Source organism: Mya arenaria, chromosome 2 (genome assembly GCF_026914265.1).
Source record: "Mya arenaria isolate MELC-2E11 chromosome 2, ASM2691426v1".
NCBI classification, from domain to species: Eukaryota; Metazoa; Mollusca; class Bivalvia; order Myida; family Myidae; genus Mya; species Mya arenaria.
In genome coordinates, this window is record NC_069123.1 from 48,194,208 (window position 1) to 48,212,529 (window position 18,322).

Below are 18,322 nucleotides of genomic sequence, written 5' to 3' on the forward strand. Positions count from 1 at the left end.
TCGTAAACATTGTTGACATGTTTGATCTAAACGCTTATAAAATCGCAGATTCAACATGCTACTTTTACAGTGTAGTTATTCTCTTTATAAGAACAAATGTAAATAGCTCTGGAAAATTGCTTTACATTGTACCATTCGGAGTTTAAATAATATTAAACATTTCTGCACCCACCTTAAATAGCACATGTTTTCATAAAACACTCATTAAATAAATTGTCTTTTCAAAGCGATATACTCTTCTAAAGCAGAGGAATACCTTTAAAAATTCCATCTGATGTAATCGTGTTATCTAGGTCTTTGAAATCATAATTGGCATTGAACATATAAGCCATCTCAATTATGTCATGGTTATTCCTAGCAAACACTTCATGTTCATAACCTTTAAGGGTTATGTTAGCATTATCATTTGCATGTTTCGAACTGGAATATATAAAGGTATATTACTTTTCAGGTTTTCAAACTCTTAAATATAGCGTTTAAATTCGAATTCTGCTCTGTGTTTCTATGACATAGCTTTTTATAATAGTTTCAGTCTACACAATTTAACATTTAACTTAACTATGTGATTTATTATTAACGTAAGTTTGCCAGTTTCAGGCATGTTTACATTTCTGGTCGAACCATTTAGCAGAATCAGTTATAATACAGTTTAACAACAAATCGAAATATACTTAACAAACGTAATATTTGGTCTGCCTTTTCAGTATCTGTTAGATTTTTCTATACTGTTGCCATTATCACTATTTTAAACTAAATTATTGAAATAAGCAATTCACTAAGCCGTTTTTGATGTTTAATTGATTTCCTCATCACTTACATAAAAGTCTTTTGTAAATACATGTGTGTTGCAAAATATATCAAACGACAATGGGGCATAATTGATAAAGTTAATGTAAAACCAGCAGTAAGCAAAAATAAATTTCATTTTGCATGATATACATGTAGTCAAGTAAACTTGGACTACGGTTAATGTAGCATGTGCATTGCCCATGTCATACTCCGATCACAGTCGGCATGTACAATTATTAATGCAGTTACCTTACATATGTCCAAACATACTTAAGGCCACTGCCAATCGAAACTTACAGTGATTAAAGAAAGGGCACCACCAGGACCGACGCCTGTGGCTAAATTTGACTCAACAAGGGGAAATTCACCCGGTCCGGACAGGTGGCGGACTGTCACATAATCTTCCGCGTCAGACTACGGTATATACTCGTCACAAATAATACTTTTGGATTTAAATGCAACTAAGGCATTTTTAATCTTTTTGCAATCAAGACAGTGACGGATAAATGGTTTATATCGTCGATAGATCCAAAAAGCTAGTGTTTATTACATCAACAATCAGCACACATATGCAAGGTCGTTCCGATTTCTAGTGGCCTCCTACCAACTGGCTAGATCTGTTTCTGGCAAGTCACAAACAGCCTCTTGAATCTCATTCTATCTACCGTCTACTTGAAATTCCTCAGAAATTTGTCCCGATCTTGAATGTTCCTAAATAATAGAGTATCTCCCTGTTCTGAGATTGCGCAGATATTATAATATCCTCTTTTAACTTACATTTGTCCTACTCCTCCTTATGATGTCCGAGTGCCTTGGTTTCGCTGTGTTATTGGCCAAACGGTCCTCCAAATTTTCAGCTGCTGTATTGGTCAGTAGGGAAACGACGTTCTTGTTCAAATTAGTATTTTCTTGGCGGACTGTCGTCATGGTATCAGCATGATCAAAGCATATAATATTTCACGCACGTTATTTACAAACTCACATATGTCAGTTTAAACTTCGGACAAAATCGATCAGTCACCAATGTCACTATTATAATACATTCACAATATTTATATGAAAAACTACAAAAAGAAGCACAGTAGCCAAAAGTTTAAATTGGGCATGATCGATGAAATCATTTGTTTCAAAGTTTTCTAGACTATATCATACTATATGAAATTTATTTTTGCTTACTGGTGGTCATTACACTGATTTCATCGATCATGTCCCATGAAAACAAAGTTTCGAAAAGGGTAAATATGAGTAACTATATTACTTTTTATTACCAGAAGCATAGTTAAAAACAAGAGTTTCAAAAGCATGACAGAATAAAATATTAAGCACATTTAATGCTTTACCAATAACTTAATGTCCTTGGTTAAAAGCAAAATAACCAGTATAGTTCAAAACAGTTCCTAAGTAAATATAAAACTTCAAGGGTTTCCATTATAGATCCACTTCTCCGTGAGTAATTGGCCTCTTGTTTTACGAAAGACAATTATTTTAAAGTTTAGTGTATTTATTGATAAACCCAACATTATTCTGAAAGGTTATCCAGATGCAAGCTCTCTTTCCTACAATGGCCATGCCGTCAGCAAATAACAACTTTGAACTATAAACAAGAAATTGTTCAAGGCTGTATAACCGGCGAAGTAAATTTGGTTTCAAAAGTAAAAGTAACCGATTATGGTTTTAGATATGTATATTTGTACAGCAATGTTATTAAAAGTAGTGTTTGTGGCTGTTTTATACAGACTGTCATTGACAATTTAATTCAGCTGTCGTTTAGAAATGAAGATTTTTAGATATTACTATTAATGATGCAACTGTCAGATTTTAGTTCTTAAAACCAGTATGTAATCAATCTTATGTTAACAAACAAAGAGTATCTATGCAGCTCTCTATATAATGCAGCATTTCTACAGGACAATGTTGCCACAAAGTCTGAAGTGAACGCGTTCTTATCCTTTTGATTAAATAGTTCCCTATACTTCCCATGATTAATTAATTATCGATACCACAAATGCATCAAACAGTTTACAATATACTTATGTGTAAACTCGATTTTGTTTTACTTTACTCAATATCATATTTATAGCTTTAAGGCCTTAACTGACAAAGGTATTCTGATTTGTGTGAGTTGAATGATGTCCCTAGGCACCTAAAACAGTGTAAACGCTCATAATTATCGTTTCGGCCTTTTTCTTGAAAACAATCACAGTTAACGTACCGACAAAATTTACAAAAATCCATTAACTGAATACCATGGCTACAATGGAAATTATCTACGGAAACTCGCCTAAACTGCTATACAAAACACATCAATTTGAAGTGTATGAAATAAATGAGCATTGTACGAAATGTTCAAGACTGGCGATTCTATGCCCTCTAAACACGACATAAATGAATAGCTTCCGTAGTCTTGAAAAAAGCATAAGACCCAAAAATTTGCTAGTTCTTTCTTAGCTCCCTTGACCACAGTGCTACATTTTGACCTTTAAAATAACTGGTAAAAATAATTTTACGTATTTGTGGGTCTGATTCCTTCCTATTCACACATGTTTTTATTATTAAATATTCCACATTACACAACACAATTAATCACATACACACCTAATGTTAAACATATGGTGTTTATCATGTAATGCTTTATTTTAAGAAGTGAAAGTGGTGCCCATACAGAAAACATTTATATATTGTTAAACAAACTTATAAAAAAGAAGAGAAAAGACAAAACAAAAAGGAGAGATAATTTTTTACCCAAAATATTAACAAGTAAATAAAGCATTTATAAACTACGAAAAGATAGAAAGAAAACAAAACTGTACTAGAAGGTGTTACTTAAATGTAATCTTTCTTTTAATACATGCCATTTTTGCTCGTTGACTGTTAAGTTGTCATTCATGAATGCAATTTCATGTTCAATTTTGTTTCGCAAACTTGTGTAGTTTTGAAAGCTGTAAAAGTTGAAGTAATATCTCTAAGCTTCATAAAGTATGTAAAAATTTTCAACAGCACAATCAAGAAATTAATAAGACGACTAAAGTTCGATTTTTGAAACAATCCAAAGCTTATGGTTTTAATATTTAGGCAAATTGGTGTATTTATTGACAAGCATAGGTTATTAAGATCGTTCCACAACTTTTGTATAAGTCTACATTCCCCGAAAAAAGATGTTCCATTGTCTCTATATATTCTGAACAGAATTGGCATCAGCTGGAGTTTGTGAGCTTGCATTGATATAGGTATCTGTTTCCTTTTTACACCTAGAATCAGGACAGTATGGATAAACGTTTTTTTATTCAACACAATCATGCCGGTATATTCGGTCTATGAGATGTTAAAAGGTGTACTTTTAAAATGTTAAAAAGGGTCTTATGGTACGTTAATTAATTAAGTATGGTACCAATGATTAACATGCGTTTTATATATATATTCTATTCAACCTGTTGCATATCTATTAACCTAAATCAGTAATAAAAAAGGACCCACCGTCCGTCCCCTTACACCTACCAGGTTAACATCCACAAAATCTCTTTCACAATTCCAGAGATACACCGGAAAGCCGGGGGCATCTCTGATTGTGAAAAAGTAAAGGAAAGAAAATACTGATGGTCGCTCCGCTCTCACCTTTTACTTATTTACTATATCTTTAGATTAATTACTTAAATATAATATTTCTATATTATTTACAACAATATAATCAATATAATATCTCTATATTAATTACCTCATTATTATATTTTAATATTAATAACTTCATTATAATAATGTCCTTACTTGAAATGACGTTGTCGGTAGACAGCCACCCCGGTGCTTAAGAAAGTTTTGACTCGAGTTAAAATTAAATACTAAGTACCAGTTTACCCTCTCAGGTTATATGAAATTGTGTATTATGAAATCAATAATACCAAAATAAAACGGTACACATCGTCATCACATCTACTGTTCGTTTAGTGCGTTAACTAATGGCAAGAACAATTTCAAATGGGTACGAAATTTCCAAACAATATTGATAGGATCAGTACAAACGTCCACAGTATATCTGCATACGAAACTGTCATTAAACGAAGCGCCCAAGTTTCGCGTAGAAATACATTCTATTTGATAGCTTTTTGTAAGCTCAAAATCATACTCATTGAGTTGCAATTATAAAACTGTGTCCATGTTCATTAAATTTATATTCCATGCATTATGTAAACATAACCATAAGTTGTTGTTTTTTTCGTTCTTCGGTCGGAACTCATATCAGCGACGGATTCAGGCGTTTGTTAAAAATGTAGATAACTTTCGGCTTGTTACATTCACTGCAGTACTGTGGCCAGTACCCACACAGCTATGGTAGGTGTAGTACAGTATCTCAATGGACGTTTCAACTGCCATACGAGTTACCGTCCTGTTTTGTTCATGAATCCATTTCGCGGATTCTTTTCGGGAGTTTTCCTCAAAAGACTAAGAGCCAATCGGCGACTAGATGAAGTTGTCAGAGGCTCGAAAAATGTCGACGACAGTAACAAATGGAAGTTTTAGCCTAATAAATATTTTGATTAACCAATGAAAGTTTTCTTGTACTTCATGCATTTATTAAAATATGTTCGTATTTAGCAATGCCAAGCACAACTTACGTACATAAGGCCGTCACATTGAGGGTTGTTTTGTATTCATCAATCCTTCTCTATTTAGTTTTACCAGAATAGTTTATTCGCTAACAATGTTAAACGAACCTTTTATCAGTTTCACCATAGGATGCGAAAAAGAGGTGTTTTTCAGTATTTAAAATATGCATTATTTAATAGAAAGGAGTTATGACTTCAATTTCCTTATCCAAGCACTTTGTTTATAAAGTACCGGAGACGTTAATAGTGCGATTGGCGGGCGTGGTCCACACGCGGTCGGGCTGAATACGGGATCTCAATATCCGGAAGAGCCTCTTCACCTCCTCCCGGAACCTGGAGCCCGTTAGGCAGTACAACACGAAGTTGCACGAGTTGTTCGTGTACATGGCGAGGTTCACGACGGCCCACCAGGGGTCCTGCAGCTGGACAGCGCGTGGCACGTCTGACGGGATCCAATAAGGCTCGCCTATGAAGTAGACAGATACAGGCAGGGTAAAGATAATGAACATGAAGTTCAGACACACCAATACCACCGACATGTTGGAAGTCTTGTCTCTTGGGGCGTCCTGGTTCGCTGGCCTTATCCCATTTCCAACTTTTCGCCGACTTTGAAGAAGTTTGTATATGATACATACATTCCCCGCAGACAGTATTGCGAAAGGAACCAATGAAAATTTACACAAATCGATCCATGTCCATATTTTACCGAAGAAACGAGCATAGCTGTCGTTGACTGGAATGCATGACAAAGTGATCGTCGAATTTCCTTCAATAATGTCAACATCTCCAAACCCATACAACAGGTTACAGTTCACCAGTAAAGCCAACAAAACAATGCCACCAACAGAAGCCTGAGCAAGTCGTTTCGAACAGATTCGCTTGCTTTTGTATGGACAAAGTGTCGCGACCAGGCGCTCCACGGTGATAGCAGTAAGTGTCCATACCGTCCAGTCCGACATGACGTACATGAGCCACCAGTGCATCTTGCAAACGGCTTCGGATGCGTGTCGGATGTCAAAGTCAAACGCATACTTCACCCATTGGCGGAGAAGACCGATGTAAAGCATGCTGAGGTCGGCGGCTGCAAGCGCTAGCAGGAACACGGTAGATGCGGACCGGTTAAAGCGCGGTTTGGACAGCACGATAATGGTGATGATGTTTCCGATGGTTCCCAGCACAATCAACACTGGGGAACAGACCTGCCACATGAGCACGCCGGCCCGCAGCTCCCGCCCCGAACGGAAGGAGCCATAGTCTTCACTCATTGTTCACAGTGAGAAGCAAGCTCTATTTGCACAGTAATATGGATAAATGACCACGTCCAGCAAGACATTTATACAAGCAGCACTAACATCGCTGTTTTCGATATCCCACCCCTAAGCTTGGCATGAAACACAACACAGTCCTTCTGCAGCAAAAGTGTATTGGAAATTTATTTGAAGTTATCATTTGACTTTCATCTTCATAATTGCTGTAATCTGATTCACCACGTGAGAGTCTAGCTTGTTAAACCTCATTCCCCTTCCCACTGTTCATTAGGCCCGCTATTAACATGTTCATTACAAATAACATAGAGCAAAATGGAAACATTAATTTATCGGACATTTTATGACTTCCGCACGTCCGCACAAACATATCATTGCAAATAACATACAATGGGCCCCCAGATTTCGCGTTAAACCTTTCACATTATGCACTCGGATACAGAAGCTACTGTATGTACTTCTACGTCACAACGACAATGGCGCCCATCACATAGGTACATACTCTTTCACCCAAAATTGATGCCGAACTTGGAACGGTGACCCTGACCATGGAAGAAGGAGGTACAAACATTTCTTATTAGTGTTGTTTTGATGAGTTGTACATTTCACCAAGTTTCATCACTATAATATTGATGTATGAGGTTCAACCCTTGACATTAACCTTGAACTGACGCGATTCCTACACAGATTGTTGTTGACCCAATTTTCGCCGGTAACAATTATGATTGTACCAGGTTTTTGTGTCGTTCGATTTGTTAATTGAATATATATTATTCTTCTTCCTAACGTTAGGACATTTTTGAACTGTATGTCATAAAACATATAAGATAATTCATTTGATGGATGGATGGGTGGATGGATGGGTCGGTGGGTGATTGGGTGTATGGATGGATGGATAGATCGATCGACTCTCTTCCAGCGTAACATCATTACTATTCATGATCTATTCTAATTTCCCATCAATTGAACACATTTTAGGTTAATCAATATTTTCGATAAATAGCTTAGATTTGGTGTTGTCCAACATAATTAGGGTCGAAGCCTGATAGATTGTATTCTTTATAAAAAAATGTTTATATGAAGGGTGAGAGATATCAGACAGAGGCCAGCAGACATATTGGGACAGATATCAAATACCTCAAACAGGTCAATTACTTTAAACATAGCAGTTGTGGTGGCAAATATTCAAGTATGCATTTACCGATTTTATCACCTTAAGTCATACCATTAAATATATACAAAATTTTCTTCAATAACAATATATTAAAATACTTAATTTTGAATAATACATAATTGTCCATGGTTTATATCTGAAAATATGTAAACACAATCGTTAGATTTTTGCCTTATAATACCTGGAAATACAGAAGTTTAATTACGTATTAAGTATTAATTTATTAGACACAAAATGAACCTTAAAGTTCGCGAAGCAGTGTGGTAGTTGGTCATACTTAAAAAAGATCGAAAATGATATTAATTCAGTTTATTTTCATGTTATGAAATTGCTACAGTTTTTTCACAACTCATTTCCTACTAAATTACTATTCATGAGCACCACAACCTATTCATTGGCACCACAACGTTCAGAAAATCGATCATAGTGCAGCAAGTATAACAAACAAAGATCTAAAATTTGTAACGCGGCAACCTTTTGTCAATAAAAAAAGTCACACACATGTAAAGAAAATGCTTAAACCTAAGGTACGAGAACAATTCTCACGAAAATCCAGATTTTTACGTTATCAACACTAACGTCTAGCAAGTTATACAAGTTCTAGACGATCAGATATTAAATTTTACATTTAGAACAACTCATGGCCATTCCTATGTGGAACTACATTCTTCAATATTTTTTTTAATTACTCGTATAAACCTCTAAAAATGAAAAATAAGAAACCACACTCACTTCATATTCCACTCATTGGCACTATTACGGAAAACGCGTTGGAGCATTTTCAACACATAAAAAAATGTTATGGCTCCAATGATAACCCGTCGTATATATGCCTTTAAGGCTTGTTATCTAAGTTTGGAGATCTTGTTGATAAATTCAATAGCACTTTAAGATATATTGATGATATTCCAAGTTTGGATAATCCGGTATTTACAGATAATATGAAATCGATATAAGCTTCACAATTGCAACTTAATAAATCTAAAACATCCGATTTAAAAGCATCATATTTAGATCTGCAACTCGAAGTAAAGGAAGATATATTGAGTATCAATCTTTATGATAAACGTGATTATTTAAAATAATTTATTACCCTTCTTTGGATGGAGATATTCCTAGTTTACCATCATATGGTGTTTTTATTGCACAGTTAATAAGATTTGGTAGAATATGTACAGATGTCAAAAATTTCAGCTCTCGCAGTGGCGGACAACTTCTAAAACAGGGTTTTAGATATTATAACTTATGGAAAACTTTCTCAAAATTCGAAATGGTCATTAATTTATTTTATCGAAGTACAATAGTAGTCTTAAATCGCTGATTGCTAATAGTATTGCTCATTCCGATTTTTATGGTGATGTTTAAAAAAAAATCGTAAAATTAAAATATTTCCAGGTAGGTAGTTGGGCAGACAGACTCAATGAAATACTTGGATTTTAGTTAAATCGTGGATGTAATGGCAATACTTTGAAGAGTACTTGCCTCCTAGTTATAGAAGATGAATTCCTGAAACGAAACAAAATATAGGGTTGAATATATAGCATCCTTACATAACTAATCTTTCAGCCCTTCATGTTATCTTTAAAACCGTCTTTGGCTGACTCTATTAAGCTTTCATTCCTTTGATTTTATGAAGTTTGCAGATTTGTGTTATCTTTCAACCGTTTTTGGCTGCCTCGGAATGTTTTGGCATGTGACCTCATTTTCTTCAAATATTTTACATAGGTTATCATTTGGAAGAAAAAATAAGCTAATATATGACGCTTTAATTTTTAATAATGCTTTCTTTATTTGTTCACAGTTTTAGTTCAATGATGCTTTTCATTATGAAACGCTATGACCACACAGTTTTAAACCTTTTATTATCTAAGGTGTGTGATGCTCATAGTTTCAAACAATAACTGCATCGTATCTTTGAAAAGTTTTTGCATTAGGTATTCTTGCTTACCGGACATGTGTTTCCGGTCATATGACCAGTGCTGTAAAACCCGTCTTACACCCCCATGTATGATGAGTCACGCGCAACCAGTGCCGTAGCCAGACTTAAATAAACACCGAGGCAGAACAGTCTATAGGGGTGCGGGGTCAAGCTCCCCCCCCCCTGGATTTATTTTCAAGAAGCGATTTCCTGCATTCTGGAGTATCTTTGGTCGATGGTTTGTGTACATTGAGGCAAATGAAATAAATAAAAAAAGTTATTTTTAGAGCTATAAAAATTGTTATACGCCCCAAAAATTAGTGTAGCTACGGCACTGGCAACAACGCTCCACTTCTTATTTCTTTTATTGTATGGTTTATGAAAACTATAGTATGCCATTTCAATAAAGCGCAATAAAATATATAATATGCAATCCTTTTTATTAAAATTGAAAATAAAGTATCGTAAAAACGCGATTTTAGAGGAACTATTTGACGTCAATTGTATTTGACGTCAATAGTGATTTAAAATTACTGCGCTTTATGACGTCAGTAAACAAAGTCGAACGCGCTTTTTGGTGAAATGTACAAAAATGCGTTTTCAACGTCAATTTTAACACCAATTGATAATTTTAGATATGCAAGAAAAAATATCAATCATGTGTTTCCGGTCCGGATCGAAAAATTCAAGCCTTGGGCACGCTGCGTGACCGGTCACTCGGTAAGCCTCGTAACCGGCTTACGGATTTTTCTTTACGTAACGGAAATATTTGATAGATACTTATACTCTAAATTGTATTCCTTCGTCCGCAGATAGAGTTGGAATCTCTAATCATTGAAGTACTTTGGGCTTTACCCATTAGTTTATTATTATTTGTTTTATTATTAAGTTTCCGCAAGTTAATGCATACTTTGATAATATTTACCTTTCGAGTATTTAGCTTATAACCTGAGCAAAGTGCTCAAGGTGAGCTATTGTGATCGGTCTATATCCGGCGTCTGTCGTCGGTCGTCCGGCTTCAACAATTGCTTATAAATGTCATCTTCTCATAAACCACTTGGACAATCTTAATGAAAGTTTACAGGAATGATCCTTGGTTGGTGCTCTTTCGAAATCCCATGCAGTTCTCTGGTTGCCATGGCAAGAATAAAGAAAAACTTCAAAACTTTTCTTGACAAAAAACATGAGACATAGAGCTTAGATATTTGGTATGTAACATTGTCTAGTAGTTGTCTACCAAGTTTGTTCAAATTCTGCCCCTAGGGTCAAATTTGGCCCCACCTTGTGGGTAACAAGTTCACTATAAATACGTTTTTTTTTAAATCTTTATAGTTATGTAAAGTTTACTCTTGAAGCAAGGGCAGCAAATCTTGCTATATGGTCATCCTTTCTATTGAAGAGTGCATAGTCTATTTTTAGTTTTTTTTCTATTTTTAGTAACAAGGGATTATATGTTATATTTCTTAATACTCCAAATTAGTCACTTCTACGGTAATAATTATTCTTTTTATAGGTTTAAAAGTTAGAAAATATTATATATCTTTATTTTTTAGAAGAATTTCATTTTAACCCAATGATGAATTGGCAATGTTTGCAATACAAAGCTAGTTTTCGTAGACATGCAGCATTTTCCGAGTTTAATAATTGAATGAATTTAAACATGCTTGGTCTTGCATAGTAAAATTTAGTCATTATATTTCGGACAAATCAAAACAAAGTGATATTCATCTTCGATATCATTACGAACACATAAAACACATTTACGTTGATTTCTTTCAATATTACCATATCTGCCTCTTTCAACATTTAACCTTACAGGCCAAGGTATTCTGATTTGTGTGAGTTGAATGATGTCCCTAGGCAGTTAAATTCAGTGTTAACGCTCATAATTATCGTTTCTTGAAAACAATCACAGTTTACGTAGCGAAAATGGAAATTATATAGGGAGGCCCGCCTAAATGGATATACAGAGACACACCATTTTAAAGCGTATTAAATAAATGGGCATTGTACGAAATCTTTTAGACTGGCGATTCTACGTCCCATAAATAAACACCACATAAATAAATCTTCTTCATCAGACCTAAAAATTAGCAAGTCCTGTCATAGCTCCCTGAACCACAGAGTTACATTTTGACCTTTAAAATAATATGTAAAAATAAATTCATGCCTTTATTGGCCGGTTTCCTCACTGTTGACACTTAGAACCAGAGCAGTATGGATAAACTATTTTTTATTCAAAACAATCATGTCATTCGGTATATGGGATGTACTTTTAAAATGTTAAAAAGGGTATTATGGTACGTTTATTCAGTAAGTATGGTACCAATAAATAGCATGCATTGCATATGTATTATATTCATGTTGTTGCATATCCTGTATAATGAATAAGTAATGAAACGAGTTTTGAGTTGAGTTTTTAATTAAAAAGGTTACCCTCTCAGGTAACCTATTTAGATTGAGAAAGCTACTTCTGACTGATATTTTGTTAAAGTCTGATTGATGCAAATAAATTATAGTTCTTATACTTTAAATTCAGTCCTATACCTGCATTGAAAATATAAAACAACATAAACTGTAACCGATAAATGCCTGTCATAACCCAAGGAAAGGCACTGTAAATTTATGATTTTTTAATACAATTAGCAAGTTTCATAACAGTAACTGATAAATCTATATGAACTAGAATATATGAACATTGCTTTCATCTCAGAAGTTAATTGCTAGTGTAAAGTTAATTAAATGAAACCCGATATTGCCTAGTTACTGTTGTTTATAGATACAAACTATGAATAACGACTGATTTTAAGTGTGTTGGCGTTTTGATTATTTGTAGTAGGTAAAATAAGACGGGGTATTTTAATCAACACATATATTTTCTGCGTAATTGTCTAGAATGAGCTTTTTTGATCGGTTCCTTTCCAAGATTTATTTAAGCTTTGTCCGCTTAAATTTAATTTGCACTATTTTAAGCCGCATGGTAGCGTACGTCCCATTTATTAACCAACGCGCATTAATTCTTTTAAAATGTCAAAATATAGTTTATGAACGCGAAAACTAATGACAGGGAGATGAATAATGCCGAATCTTTCAAGAAAGGTAACTGGAGCAAGCGGTGCCTGACCAGGTTGGACAGATTGGCAAAATAGTGTAGATACACTACAGCTTCGCAGAGTGAGTAACTTCTACCCTTAGGAACATTTGGTTTTCAGTGTACATGTATGGTCATGTGGTCGAGATACAGTGTAACTTAGAAACATTTGGTTTTCTGTGTACATGTATGGTCATGTGGTCGAGATACAGTGCACAACATGTGTCTCCCATCATGGTCACATCGACACCAAATGTCGCACAATCTTCATTACGTGTCATAAAAATAGTCCATTCGCCTCACTGTTATAAATGTTGGAATTGCGTGTTGCATATGCAATATCCTGGGGGTTCTGAGCGTAGATCCAGCAAACAGATGCTATCATTAGTGTTAGAGATAGACTGTGTATATTTGGTTTCAATGAGGTATAGAAAGCACAATGTGGTGGTGACAAAAAAGTATTCATAATCGTCTTTAAGCAAATAGTGAATGATAACTTTATTCCAAAATCTGAATAGTCGGATAAATGAATCTTCTAAAGCTACGTTCTATAGGTCATTTTTAAGCATATTCTAACATTGTGTGAAATATATAAAGCTGTTGTGACCCAATAAGACTAAGCACCCATCATTTACATGTAGAAACTGGACGATGGTCAAATGAACGTAAAGAAAATTACTCAAACATGAGTACCATTTGTTGATGGATTGTTATCTCCGATAAATATATAAGACGATATAGCATAATTATATCAAATATCCAATACACAGTTCAACTTATCCAGTCTGAAATGTTAGATTTTATAAGAAACTAAGCAGCATTAATACATGATGCTTTTGAAGTAAGAAAAAAACTAGTATCAGCGTAATCTAATCCTGGTGATTTTTTTTTGTAAGGATGCTATGCCAATTACGAACAATCTGGACGTTTTCGATAAACAAGTTTTAAAATCGAATTTATAATGTACACATACAACTCTACTATAGTTATAGTTTGACTTTAGGCTAGCAAAAGGGACATTACGTAATATACATATACATGCAACCATGTGGAAGCATATATCTGTTAGTATATGTTTTGTAAAAGATTAGTAAAATCGTCATCAAACGCTTGTTATTCTTCTTTGTCATATTTCATTTTGAGCTGAAATAGTTTAGTAATATTGAAAGATGATACATTATTATACATGTATCTTCTTGTATATTTTAAATTGATTGAACTTGATATTACATTTTAAATTTAAAAGATGATGATGATGATGATGATGATGATGATGATGATGATGATGATGATGATTGCATTACTTGTTTCTTATATGGGTGTATTCTCTCTGGCAGCATGTGTGAAAGATTCCTGTGAATATCTTGAACAGTTTTTGAGTTCTGTCAAAGGTTTATCTTTTTTACACCCCGCCACAGACGACGACGTCACCATGGCTACCAACATAACCTTCGAAAGGCATTCATTTATTCACTTTGGTTTAATTTACAAACAAAAACAAGAGTAAAACATACTTTAAAATATCTGTATTTGGCATTAGGTGAACATTCAGTGATTTACAGAATGAGTGAAATAAGACTTAAGTGTACCATTTAGAACACATTTCTCATTTATATAAAACTGTGCCTTTTGAGATGAATAAAAAATAATAAAGAAGCATAATAATACGGCACAAATCGTCATCACATTTACTGTTCGGTTAGTGTGTTAACTTGTGGCAAGACAATCCAAATGGGTATGAAATGTCCAAACAATAGTGATATGATTGGTACAAACTTCCACATTATATCTGCAGATGAAACTTTCATGTTCATGGTAAGAAACGCTTAAGTTTTGCGTACGGATACATTCATTATACCCCCACAAACGAAGTTTTAAAGGGGTATATAGGAGTGAGCTGGTCGGTCGGTCGGTCGGTCTGTCGGTTTTCATGGTTTCCGGACGATAACTCATGAAAGGCTTGACAGATTTGAAAATATTTTGGTACACAGGTGTAACATCAGAAGATACAGGTAAAGTTCGATATTGGGGCTGGTGGGGCCAAGGTCAAGGTCACTGTTACTAAAAATAGAAAAACGGTCCGGACGATAACTCATGAAAGGCTAAATGGATTTGAACAATTTTTGGTACACAGGTGTAACATCAGAAGATACAGATCAATATCGATATTGGGGCTGGTGGGGTCAAGGTCACTGTTACTTAAAATAGAAAAATGGTTTCTGGACGATAACTCATGAAAGGCTTGACAGATTTGAACATTTGTTGGCAGTAACCTTGGAGTTATGGCCTCTTTTCAAAGGAATGGTTTGCCATTCCTGTGTCCAGGCGGCATTTGGGGGTATTCGTCACTCCTGTGACAGCTCTAGTTTTGTTTACTTTGTTCAAGCTAAAGTTTAAATTTGAATACACGTTTACTATATTAACGTGACCATAAGAATTGTTTTTGTTCTTGGAACGATGGACGGAATTCCTATATCAGTGACGGATTTAGGCAGTTGTCAAACATGTAGATAACCTTTGACCTGTAACATTCACTGCACTACGGTGGCCAGTACCCACACAGCTATGGTAGGTGTAGTAAGTACATTATCACACTGAACGTTTCAACTGCCACACGAGTTATCGTCCTATTTTGTCAACGAATCCATTCGGCGGTTTTCCTTAAAAGACTAAGATCCAAACAGCGACAAGGTCAAGTTGCCAGATGCATGAAAGATGTCAACAACAATTATGAATGGAAATAACAGTCGATATATATTTTGATTAACGAGTAAAAGGATAGCTGTACCTTATGCATTTGTTAAAATGTGTTCATATTTTGCAATAGCAAGCACAAGTTATTTAAAATAAGGCTATCGTTTTGTATTCATCAATCCTCCTCTATTCAGTTTTACTAGAATCATTTATTCGCTAACAATGTTTAACACATATTTTCTCAGTTTCACCAAAGGATGTTAACCAGAGGTGTTTTTTTCAATATCAAACTTAAACACTGTTTAAAAAAATGGAGTTAAAACTTCAAATGATTTAATCCAAGCAATTTGTTTATATAGTACCGGAGACGTTGAAAGTGCGATTGGCGGACGTGGCCAACACGCGGTCGGGCTGAACAGTGGATCTCCATATCCGGAACAGCCTCTTCACCTCCTCCCGGAACCTGGAGCCCGTTAGGCAGTACAACACGAAGTTGCACGAGTTGTTCGTGTACATGGCGAGGTTCACGACGGCCCACCAGGGGTCCTGCAGCTGGACAGCGCGTGGCACGTCTGCCGGGATCCAATATGGCTCGCCTATGAAGTAGACAGATACAGGCAGGGTAAAGATAATGAACATGAAGTTCAGACACACCAATACCACCGACATGTTGGAGGTCTTGTCTCTTGGGGCGTCCTGGTTCGCTGGCCTTATCCCATTTCCAACTTTTCGCCGACTTTGAAGAAGTTTGTATATGATACATACATTCCCCGCAGACAGTATTGCGAAAGGAACCAGTGAAAATTTACACAAGTCGATCCATGTCCATATTTTACCGAAGAAACGAGCATAGCTGTCGTTGACTGGAATGCATGACAAAGTGATCGTCGAATTTCCTTCAGTTATTTCAACATCTCCAAACCCATACAACAGGTTACAGTTCACCAGTAAAGCCGACAAAACAATGCCGCCAACAGCAGCTTGAGCAAGGCGTTTCGAACAGATCCTTTTGCTTTTGTATGGCCAAAGTGTCGCGATCAGGCGCTCCACGGTGATGGCAGTGAGTGTCCATACAGTCCAGTCCGACATGACGTACATGAGCCACCAATGCATCTTGCAAACGGCTTCGGACGCGTGTCGGATGTCAAAGTCAAACGCATACTTGACCCATTGGCGGAGAAGACCGATGTAAAGCATGCTGAGGTCGGCGGCTGCGAGCGCCAGCAGGAACACGGTAGATGCGGACCGGTTAAAGCGCGGTTTTGACAGCACGATAATGGTGATGATATTTCCGATGGTTCCCAGCACAATCAACACTGGGGAACAGACCTGCCACATGAGCACGCCGGCCCGCAGCTCCCGCCCCGAACGGAAGGAGCTATAGTCTTCACTCATTGTTCACAGTGATAAGTAAGCCGTAGTTGCACAGTAATATGGATAAATGACCACGTCCAGCAAGATATTTATACAAGCAGCACTTACATCGCTGTAACCGATATCTCATCCATCAGCTTGTCATGAAATACAACACAGTCCCTCTGCAGCAAAAATTGTATTGGAAATATTGTAATGGTTAAAGTATTCATTTGATTTTCATCTCCATAATTGCTGTAATCTGATTTACCACGTAAGAGTCTAGCTTGTTAAACCTCATTCCCCTTCCCACTGTTCATTAGGCCCGCTATAAACATGCTCATAACAAATAAAACAGAGCAAAATGGGAACATTAGATTATCGGACCTTTTATGACTTCCACTCGTTCGCACAAACATATCATTGCAAATAACATAAAATGAGGCCCCAGATTTCCCGTGAAACCTAAGACATTAGACAGAAGCATCTTAATATAATGCCATGTCATAATGACAATGACCAACCACATAGATTTGCGCGTCCCCTTTTATCCAAATTGGATGCCGGACCAAGACCGGTGACCAAGACCATGCCTTTGAAATTCGATATTTTCAGGAATAAATAAACAGTACATTATAAACAGACAAACAACAAAATCAAATAGTTTCAATTCCGCTGCCTTTGTTTTTTGTAAATAATGTGAAATAAATGCATTCCTTGTCAAATAGTGTTTTGTGTCAATGGAGGGTCTTTCCGTAGGACAAGCGGCCTCGTTCTGAGATTGACCTCTAAATTGACTTAATATAAGTTTGGAAAACTCCAACCAACTCGGGAACTAGTAAAATAATAAAACGAAAACATACATGTATCTGGATTTGCCTCATCTATTGTACAACAATAGAGGAAATATATCCTAAAACGATATACTATACATTTACATTTCAAAGCACGAAGATTGTAACGAAACATGGAAAACAGTTTAAAGCACATACATGTAACCACATTATTGTAGCATATGGCATTTATATCATCACGGCAATTTGAGCTATGTTGCACAGCTTAAGTTGCAGCCAAGACAAAACATTAGTGTTAAAGCCGATTCCTAATGACAGGGAGACGAATAATGACGAAACTTTCAAGAAAGGTAACTGGAGCAAGCGGTGCCTGACCAGGTTGGACAGATTGACAAAATAGTGTAGATATACTACAGCTTTGCAAAGTGAGTAACTTCTACCCTTAGGAACATTTGGTTTTCAGTGTACGTGTATGGTCATGTGGTCGAGATACAGTGTAACTTAGAAACATTTGGTTTTCAGTGTACATGTATGGTCATGTGGTCGAGATACAGTGCACAACATGTGTCTCCCATCATGGTCACATCGACACCAAATGTTGCACAATCTTCATTACATGTCATAAAAATAGTCCATTCGCCTCACT

At 35.9% G+C, this 18,322-nt stretch overlaps 2 protein-coding genes across 2 annotated transcripts; both read right to left on the minus strand.

Moving 5' to 3' along the window:
• Window positions 1-5,608: 5,608 nt before the first annotated feature.
• Window positions 5,609-6,652, minus strand: LOC128215306 (G-protein coupled receptor daf-37-like). The gene has a single exon (XM_052922010.1). The coding sequence runs from the start codon at window positions 6,650-6,652 to the stop codon at window positions 5,609-5,611; it is 1,044 nt and encodes a 347-aa protein (XP_052777970.1).
• Window positions 6,653-15,880: 9,228 nt separating this feature from the next.
• Window positions 15,881-16,924, minus strand: LOC128215317 (G-protein coupled receptor daf-37-like). Its single transcript, XM_052922019.1, has one exon. It carries the CDS (start codon window positions 16,922-16,924, stop codon window positions 15,881-15,883), a length of 1,044 nt encoding a protein of 347 aa, XP_052777979.1.
• Between the last annotated feature and the right edge of the window lie 1,398 nt (window positions 16,925-18,322).

Bases quoted from the DNA above. Each gene is read 5' to 3' on its own strand.
- LOC128215317 (XM_052922019.1), bottom strand. From the start codon at position 16,924: ATGAGTGAAGACTATAGCTCCTTCCGTTCGGGGCGGGAGCTGCGGGCC.
- LOC128215306 (XM_052922010.1), bottom strand. From the start codon at position 6,652: ATGAGTGAAGACTATGGCTCCTTCCGTTCGGGGCGGGAGCTGCGGGCC.